We start from the raw sequence: 10,046 nt of genomic DNA on the forward strand, positions 1-10,046 counted from the left end.
ATTTTTGAAAAAGAGGTCTATTCAGCTTCCCATACTAGACATTTATCGCCCATATTCTCCTCCAGGATCTTGATTGTAGATCCCTTGTCTGAGCCCTTAGTCCATCTAAAGCCATAAACTCCCAACTTCAATCCACAATTACCTTCACTTGACACTACCAAAGTTTTCAATGAAAAAGAAATTGTTTCTTTTTTATCCTATTGGATTGTTAATTCCAACAATACCGTAAATAAGAATCTTGATTTGTAACTCAAACTTCACAAACATTAAAAATTGAGAAGGCAACCAAATCATGAAAATCTAGTTAAATAGAGATTGAAAATGAATTCAAATATAATGGAAAATTATGGCCGGTATACTTTGAAAACTAAAAAGTCAGTTTTAATAACTTTCAAAGTTAATTTGGGACAGAGGAAATATTACAGTAGATTTTAATTTAACTTTATAAATATTCTTCAATGTTTGTAATTATATTATAATAACTTTCTTAACCTCAAAGTATTTTCTAACTCGTGACAAAAAAGGATGGAGATTTTCATTTTATTTTGGTCACAACTATCAAAATATGCCAAATTAATCTAAAATAGTAAAATATAATTTAAAATTCATTAAATTGTTAATGTATCCTTGGAAACGTCAAAATTAAACCTAAAATTTTAAAATTTATTATAACATGATTTGTTTTTCTCGGTTTGGTGTATGAAATTAATTCGAATTACCTTAAGAAAGAAAATGATTTTAATTTTCAATCTCAAACTTATTGTTGAAGACAATTCTATATTAATATTTATAAATATAAAATATTTTATAATTAATTAACTTTTATTATCGTAGAATTACACACTGAACCAAAACCCAAGAGACAAACAAATATACCCTAAATTCAAATTCAATTTCGAGAATGTCCAGAATATACTCTTATACTAATTTCTTTAATATTATTTTTAAAAAAAACTTGTATTTTGTAACTTTTATTATTAAACTTACAATACGTGTAATGTTGATTGAATTTTAAATGTATCATAATAACTGATGTTAAGAACTTTGAAACTAATTAAATCTATTTTATTTTTATTTTAGGAAACAAATCTAAATATAACAAAGTAAGAAAAAATAATAACACTAATGGAAAAATAATTAAAGGTATTAATTTGTAATACATATATATATATATCTTCTTTATTCAACAGGATTGAATTAAATTTAGCTTTAAAATAAAAAAATAATTGTTCTCTTGTTTTAAGTGGTTGGTTTTGTTTGTTAAAAGAGCATAAGAAAAAAAGTACTAGTGTTGGAGTATATAACCTTACTCTCTGACCCTATTGTGTGTGTTAGAGTGAAATAAATACTAATACTCCTATCATAACAACTTGAGAGTGTTTCTGTTTGTTTTTGTTTTTGTTTTTGTGTTTTGTGTTCAGAATCAGAATCCGACACAATTTTGTGTAACCTCTCTCTTGTTGTCTTCAACAACTTCCTAAGCTTCTTGTTTCCGACATTGATTTTGAGGTAAAACACCTCGACTCAGACACCCAAACTTTCTTCAATTTCGATTCTCTTTCTCTCTCTACATTGTCTTCTTCTTCTTCTTCATTTTCTGCATTGCTTGATAGAGAGAGAAACATCAATTTGTTGTCTTGTGTTTGGTTTGATCATCAAAGCAGTTATGTCTCTTTCTGTTTGAGTAAACACATCAAAATTCAACACAGGCAAACCCGTATTCTAAGGCTTGTTTTGTTTTTTTAGAATTGTACTTTCTCTCATATTTTTTTTCAATTTCAAAAGAGGTATTAGTTTGGTTCTCTTGTTGTTAATTCAGAAACAAAAGCTATATGAAGTTGTACCGACAATGAGAGATGACAACTTGAAGAAAAGCAAGGTTTGTAATGTTGTTATAAATGACATCAAATTCATTTGCATTTGCTTTTGTTTTTGTGTTGTGTGTTATGTTCTGTTTTGTTCTGACATTGCTTACTATGTTGTTGTTGTTGTTGTTGTGCTTGTTGAAGCTTTCATGGCCGAAAACTCTGGTCAAGAAATGGTTCAACATTAAGAGTAAAGCTGAAGACTTTCAAGCTGATGATGTTCTTTATGGAGGTGATTACTATTAGTTCCTCCATTTTCTCTATGAATTAACCAATTAAAGCCTATTGGATTTTGAATCTGAGTTTTGGTTCAAATTCAAAACAAAACCAGTTTATATTGGAATTTGATTTCTCTTTGTTCAACAAGTCTTCATCTCGAAACCCAAGATCCACATCTTGTTCTTGTTGTTGTTGTTTCAATTCTAGCTTTACTTTTCTTTTTACCAATTTTATGTTTTGTGTAGTTTGATGAATTCAACAGTGGAAAAACCACAGCTTTATTCACTTTATGGTTTATCTTTTTCAGGTGTTGATGAAGAGTGGAGGAACAACTACTGTTCAAAGAGGGAAGAATGCACTATCAAGAAAAGCAAAACAGGTTCAGTTTTCATACACACTTTGCTCTTTCTTAGGACCACACCATTCTTAAACCCCACTCTCATAAAGAGAAAATTTAATTTTGTGACCACTAATCATATACTGTTTCATAAATCTTTTTTTTTCTTCCAGTTTTCTGTTGTTGGAAAATGAATTTATAAGTTTTAAATATACAGAAAGAACAAAGAGACGGCATTCAGAAAGATCACGGCGATGTAAGGGAGATCACGATGCAGCTCATGTTACCGATGTGAATAACTATAGGTATGCATGATTCATTTCGCATGGTTGTTATGAAATTTCGATTAATTTGTTATTCTATTATTGAGTTTTTTTTCTTCTGTATGCAGAATATTTGTTGCAACTTGGAATGTAGCCGGGAGATCTCCTCCGAGTTATTTGAATCTTGAAGATTGGCTTCATACTTCTCCTCCCGCCGATATATATGTTCTTGGGTAAGTTTCCGGTTATGTACTTTGCAATGTGTGTGTAATAATGGTTGTAATCTGAAATTGTTTGCGTTGCATTTCGCTCAGGTTTCAAGAAATTGTACCTCTCAATGCTGGAAATGTTTTAGGGACAGAAGACAACGGTCCGGCTAGAAAATGGCTAGCTCTAATTCGGAAGACACTTAACAGTCTTCCCGGAACAAGTGGTGAATGTCACACTAATTCACCGCTGCCTGATCCTGTTGTAGAGTTAGATTCTGATTTTGAAGGATCTACGAGGCAGAAGGAAACCTCTTTCTTCCATCGCAGGTCGTTCCAATCATCGAGCCGTAGTATGAGAATGGACAATGACATGTTAGTACCCCAAGCGTGCCTTGATCGCCGTTTCAGCGTCTGTGATAGAATGATATTTGGTCATAGTACAGGTGACTATGAGCCCAATTATAGATGGGGTTCCTCGGACGAAGAAAACGGGGAATCTCCGGTTGTAGCACAATATTCACCAATGTCGTATAGAGGGTATGCCTCTACGGAGGATAGAGATAGACAGACTGAGAGCTCGAGATATTGTTTGGTTGCTAGTAAACAAATGGTTGGTATATTTCTAACTGTTTGGGTGAAAAGCAATATAAGAGACGATGTTCGCAACATGAAAGTGTCTTGCGTTGGCAGAGGGTTAATGGGATATCTTGGAAACAAGGTAAGCTTTATCAAATTCTTTTCTGAACATAGTTCGTAACAAACTCCGAGGAGGAGACGATCTCATTCGTTCTCTTGCGCTTTTCAGGGTTCGATATCAATTAGCATGTCTTTGCACAAAACAAGCTTTTGCTTCATATGTAGTCATTTGACTTCGGGACAAAAGGAGGGTGACGAGCTAAGAAGAAATTCAGATGTAATGGAGATTCTCAGAAAGACAAGGTTTCCCCGAGTTAATGGAATCGGCGACGAGAGTTCTCCTCAGACTATTCTCGATCACGAGTAAGCCTTTCATCCCTTTCTTAAAATTTTACCATTCCTCTAATGCTTGGAGATTTCGAAACTAAATATTGTTCTTGGTTTTGATTGGTCTAGTCGAATAATTTGGCTCGGGGATTTAAACTATCGAATCGCCCTTACTTACCGCGCAGCAAAAGCTCTTGTTGAGATGCATAATTGGAAGGTATTGCTAGAGAATGACCAGGTATGATAATTTATACTCTTACAATACGCTATAGCTTCGCTTCGTCTCGTCTCAAAGTATCTGTAATATCAGCTATTGTTTTTTCTTTCAGCTGCATATAGAGCGGGAACAAGGTCGCGTCTTTGAAGAATGGAGTGAAGGGCAAATATACTTTCCCCCGACATACAAATATTCAAACAATTCGGACCGATACGCAGGCGACGAAAGACAATCAAAACAAAAGAGAAGAACGCCAGCATGGTACGAATACTATTATCCAAAGAAACGTTCTTGGTCATTATTTTAAAACTATAGCATTGTTTACGTAAATCTCATTCAAAAAACTTTGCGGATGAAGGTGTGATCGGATCTTATGGCACGGAAGAGGTCTTCACCAATTATCTTATGTTCGCGGGGAGTCAAGATTCTCCGATCATAGACCAGTCTGCAGCGTGTTCTTAGCAGAAGTCGAGTCTCTTAGCCGTAACCGAATCAAAAAATGCTCTAGTTGCACCAGTTCGAGGATCGAAGTAGAAGAGTTGTTGCCTCATTCACACGCCTACAATTACATCGATCTGCCTTTCTATTGATAAACATTACAATATTTTTTCTCTCATACCAACTCGATTAATCAAACATATCAATGTACAAACAAACTCTAACACACAAGGTAATTCATAATTTCAGTCTAGTCGACTCAATTTTCAAAAATTCATGCAAAACTTCTCGAATAAATGTTTCTACAATCCAATTCCTATTGGTTGAAACTCTTGCATGTCTTACTCTTATCCTTAGTTAAGTTTTGTTTTGGTCCCCCTCTCTTGTAGGTGGTCACTACTATAAAGAATGCTAGCTAGCCCCGTCGGTGATGTAGACATTCTGTTATTCTTACCGTCTCAGAGAGGTTTTTCCTTTGTCTTCTTTCATTTTCTCAACATTTTCGTAAAAACTTCTGTCTAAAACTCTTTATGTCTCTTTGATGCAGCCGTTGCAGAATTTGTTTTCGATGTTTCGCGGCTAACTATCTTTTTGGCAGTTTCTTTTATCAATACAAATAGCATCTCAATTCTTCATGCACAAGGTATCGTAATTGTTATATATATTTTATCAAATAGTCTAGTAGCTGAAATTTCATCATGAATTCTGATGTCTCTGAACAACTATCAACTGACATGACTTATCGGAATGTAACACTGACTCATTATATTATATTTTGCAGAAGAAGAAATGCTGTGAAGGGTGCATATTAAAGAAATTTTGAAATTTTATTTTCAACATTTTTTTTGTATTATTTTTTCTGAATAAGATGAAAGTTGCAATCAAAAGGAAAGAAAGGAATGAGCAAAGCATACATTGCTTTATTGGCTTTTATCAGATAGTAATTATTTGTACCAAATTCCAAATTATTACCTTTTTTTTCTTTTGAATTTTCTTTTACTTTTTCATTCTGATTCTGGTATGATTCTTTAGGTAACGTCAATACCTTTTTCTATCAATCTTTACCTAATATAAATCCAGTGAATTCAAGTATTCAACCCATGCTTAATTGTTTTTTATTTTTATTTATTTATTGAATAATGAGATTTTTGGAATGTTTAGTGTTCTAATTTGGATAAATGATCCTAATAAAGAATGTATAATTGTTATAGCAAGTGCAATAGAAAGAAAGAAACGTACTTAATGCTTTGGTCATCAAGTTATGATGATAACTTTCAAGGAATGAATAGTCAGACCAATAATTATGGCTCTCATTTAAGTTGTCAAATCTATGTGTACCATCAAAGGATGCAACCTCTTTATTACTCCCTCCTTACAAGAATATAAAATATTAATTTTTTGTCTTGTGTAGTTTTTATTTATTGATCAATTTTCTCTCTAATTTTTAATGAAGTTTAAAGAAAATATTGCATCCTCAATGTAAAGTTTAAAGAAAAATTAAAAGAGAAATTGTCAAATCATATAGAGAGGCAAATATCGCCAAAAAGAGCTTCTAAGAAAAGTTATGAATTTTATTATAAAAAAAATCATTCTATAATATATAAATAAAACTTACATAATCCATTTTAGATTTTTCTCTTAAGAAAGTTATTATTTTAAAGTAGGTTGTTGTGAGTTAAATTAAGTTTTAAGGATAATAAGATACAAATTAGAATGTATCTAAATTTAATAGTTTTATTTTGAGACAAATTAGAATAAAGACATTAGAATAATCAAAATTTGTATTTGTTGAAGAGTCACATTAGAGATAACTGGTATTTTGAGATACAAATTTAAAATGTATCTAAAATAGAAATAAAAACATTAAGAAATGGTTAAAATTAGAATAATCACAATTTGTATTTGTTGAAGAGTGACATTAGAGATATGAAACAAATGACTATTCAAAGAATTTAATTCGGTCAAGACTAATTTACGAGATCAATTCACTCTTATGGAATTAGCATTATTAAAAAATGTTAAACCATACATTGACCAAAGAGAAAAGCAACATCTCATTTAATTTTTTATGGATATTCGAGATGATTTTGAATCTTCGTGGAAGTATACTATATCGTACTCATCTTCTCAATGTTAATTCAGTTGTTAATGAGTTATTGAATGAAGAAATCAAATTTAAGTCTCACTTTAATCTAATATCAAATAAAGAAACTATCTACATTATTCCATCTATTTTTTACTGTTTCTTTTCACAAAAGAAAATATCAAGGTAGATTTGGACTTGATAATGGTGAATTTTCTTGTTGTAAGAAGAAATGTCATTAGAAATCTGAGTGTTCCAAAATGTTGAGAACAAATAAAAAGAATTTTAAAAGTCCATCATCAAATGTTATTGTTGTTGCTTCCACTATCATTCATTTTGGTCTTGATTATGTATATTCATCTGTGTCTACTTCTTAAATATCAGATATTTCAGAACAACTCTAAAAAATTCTTTCCACTCATATAAGTATCATGTTTGTCTTCTCTATTAAAGGTCTAAACTCTTCTAGTATCTCATATATGTCTCCTTTCACATGGATCCTTAATTCTTGAGTATCACATTATATGTATATGATTATAAGTCATTTGTATTTTTAAATCATGCTTCATCCACATCGGTTATGAGTACTAGGAGCATTCATTTGCCATTATCAGATATTGGTCTTGTCTCCATAACTATTATATCAATTTTCTAATATTTATTATATTCCTAATATTACTTTGAGTCTTCCTTCTATTAGTCAACTGTGTGATTTTGATTATTTTTTTAAATTTCTTTTCCACTTCTTATTGTGTGCGAGATCCACAATTTGAGTGGCAGATTGAGACAAATTGTAGATAGGGGAGGTTTTATGTTTTGAATGAGTTGAGAGTCTTAAATACTGTAACATCAACTTCTACTTCCACTACTGATTTATTAGATTCTTTACGTTTGAGTTTTTATTAATTTTGTTCCCGTCTAAGACACGTATATGCTTCAAGATTAAATTAATTGACTTCTACTAGAGCTTTAAGAAACTTATAAACCAATTACTTTCATATTATTATGGATGCAAACTTGTAAAATTTCCAACTTTACCTTTTAATAAAAATATTTCAATTTCATATGCATCATTTGACTTAGTTTACTCTGATATATGAGATCGAGCATCGATTATTATCAAATATGGATCTAGATTTATGTTTGGTTTATTGATTAATCTACCCATCCTTGTTGGTTTACCTTATGAAAAATCGTTATGATTTTTTTTATATTTATCAGATGTTTCGTGTGATGGTTAAGACTCAACATAATGTTGTTATGAGGTGCTTCTGTTGTGACTTGTGATTTAGGTGTTGAACTCACCTCTAATAAATTATATGAATTACTCGCATACGGCGGTACAACTCACCAGACATCTTGTATCCATCTCCACAACAGAATGAGGTTGCTAAAAAAAACACTGTTACATTGTTGAGAATGCTCGTTCCCTTTTGTTGTCTGCTTTAGATCTAAATGAGTTTGGGGAGGAAGCATTTCTTATTATTGTTTATGTCATTAATAAAATCTCATCATATGTCACATCAATTTTGTCTCATTTAGAAAAGTTATATAATTCTATCACTGATTATTCTTCTTTGAAAGTCTTTGGCTCTACTTTCTTTGTTCTTCGTCCACAAGTAGAACATAGTAAGTTATCTTATCTTCCAAAAGTAATATTATTGTTGTAATCCTCAAGCAAGAAAATTATATATTTATCTTCATATTGTATTTCTTGAACACATTCAATTTTACTCTCTTTCTTTTGATTCTCATATTATTGGTAGTTTAGAACTAACAATATTGATACTTTTTAGCATAATGATAATATTTTTAGTGTTGTAATTTTGATAACTGCATGACTGATACTTTTGCTAATAGTGATATATACATCCCTCTTATCCTCACGAATACCCAACAACCTCTCATGATTGTTGACCTTCCTTCTTCTTCACCTTCTCATCATTATCCTTTTTGTGATCCTTAGTCTTTTCAATTGCCTGATTTTGTCTATTCCACTTACTCTGCTTCTTTTTGTTCTTTTATAACCTCTATTCATAGTTTTTTTGCCCTCTTTCTATAAAGAGGCTATACTTGACACTGCTTGGAGGAGGATATGATAGAAGAACTATATGCTTTATACAATATAAATACTTAGGAATCAATAATCTACCTATAATATTGGGTCTCGTTGAATATACAAAGTAAATATTAAGTAAGATCAGTTGAGCGCTAAAAAGCACGTCTTGTTTTTAAGGGTTTCTATCAACAATATGGTATGTATTAGGAAGAAACCTTTGCTCCAATTGTCAATATGACTACTATTCATACTCTTTGTAATATACCATAATCTCTTAAGTGCTCTATTAGTTATCAGTTGGTACAAATAGAGTAACGAGTGAACTTATAAGAGATTAATTCTTATTCTATTCAATTGATCTTTACTAGTTGGTAAAAGAAAGGACAATTTGGTATATTAGCAACAATGTCATTTTTGAGATTTTGAGAAAATGGAAAGGTTAAAATGGTCTTTGTCTGTGGATTGCCACTATAAGATAAAGAAGTTTTCTACAAAACTTCTATCGATTCTCATATTCATCATTTTACTTGAAAGATAGTAAATAAGATAAGTAGAGAAAAGAAGACGAGGAAAGGAAAGAAGAAGAACAACTTGGAAGTCGAATTAAGAGCTTGCTTCATCAAGAATCGTCTCATAACTTTCGTCATTATCATCATTAAGGTGAGTTCCTAGTTAGATCTTGCTTTTGGGAGTATTTTCATGAGAAAGAGGATTAGGGTTTTGTGTGTGAATCCTACTTGATGCATAAAATTGATTATATGATGGTGTGTTGTTGTGTTGTTGTGTTGAGATGTTAAGAAATGAAGAAACTAAATGAAATCTTGTGGGTCCATGTATTGTTTGCCTTGTATGTGTGATTTTGTTGTGTTTTGATCCTCATAAGATGTTAATTGATGTTAGAGTTTGATAGGGTGAGTTATCATATCTTTGGATTAATAAAATCATGAAGAACAAGTGAAAATATGGAAATTTCAAGGTTTGATTCAAATCAGAAAGCAGAAATTCTGCAGAAAAGCAATTATGACTGATTTGATTCGAATCAAAAGATTTACATTGTGAATTTGATTCAAATCAACAAATTCTAGGTAACCTCGAACTGATTTGATTTGAATCACAATCTTCACTTGATTCGAATCAGAAAGGAAAATTGTGTTTAAAACCTTGTTTTTGTCATAACTTGAAATAAGGCACAGTCAGTTGCTTTGGAAAGCACTTTAATGCTCTAGTAGATGGTGAAGTAAAAACATGATTTTTATGTCAGTGATTTATAGGATAGTGATGATAAATAAGGCACAGTCAGATACTATGATATTGAAGTTGGGTTTAAATACCATGTTCCCTGTTTCCACCATAAAACGGGAATGGTAGCTCCGATTAATGCGAGGTCGGATGT

The 10,046-nt window shown here is 31.4% G+C and overlaps 1 protein-coding gene across 1 annotated transcript; it reads left to right on the plus strand.

Annotated features, from left to right (window-relative positions):
- Positions 1–1,297: 1,297 nt before the first annotated feature.
- LOC127096589 (type I inositol polyphosphate 5-phosphatase 4) lies at positions 1,298–5,608 on the plus strand. Its single transcript, XM_051035135.1, has 14 exons — positions 1,298–1,509; positions 1,820–1,879; positions 2,010–2,097; positions 2,392–2,463; positions 2,639–2,726; positions 2,813–2,917; positions 2,999–3,611; positions 3,699–3,892; positions 3,986–4,094; positions 4,186–4,334; positions 4,432–4,743; positions 4,901–4,977; positions 5,059–5,154; positions 5,293–5,608. Exons 2-11 carry the CDS (start codon positions 1,850–1,852, stop codon positions 4,661–4,663), a joined length of 1,680 nt encoding a protein of 559 aa, XP_050891092.1. The 5' UTR covers positions 1,298–1,509; positions 1,820–1,849; the 3' UTR covers positions 4,664–4,743; positions 4,901–4,977; positions 5,059–5,154; positions 5,293–5,608.
- The last annotated feature ends 4,438 nt before the right edge of the window (positions 5,609–10,046 follow it).

This window comes from Lathyrus oleraceus, chromosome 6, assembly GCF_024323335.1.
Source record: "Lathyrus oleraceus cultivar Zhongwan6 chromosome 6, CAAS_Psat_ZW6_1.0, whole genome shotgun sequence".
Lineage (NCBI taxonomy): Eukaryota > Viridiplantae > Streptophyta > Magnoliopsida > Fabales > Fabaceae > Lathyrus > Lathyrus oleraceus.

Bases quoted from the DNA above. Each gene is read 5' to 3' on its own strand.
- LOC127096589 (XM_051035135.1), top strand. From the start codon at position 1,850: ATGAGAGATGACAACTTGAAGAAAAGCAAG. The intron at 2,098-2,391 runs GTGATTACTATT...TATCTTTTTCAG, and splicing joins TGATGATGTTCTTTATGGAG to GTGTTGATGAAGAGTGGAGG. The intron at 3,612-3,698 runs GTAAGCTTTATC...TGCGCTTTTCAG, and splicing joins TGGGATATCTTGGAAACAAG to GGTTCGATATCAATTAGCAT.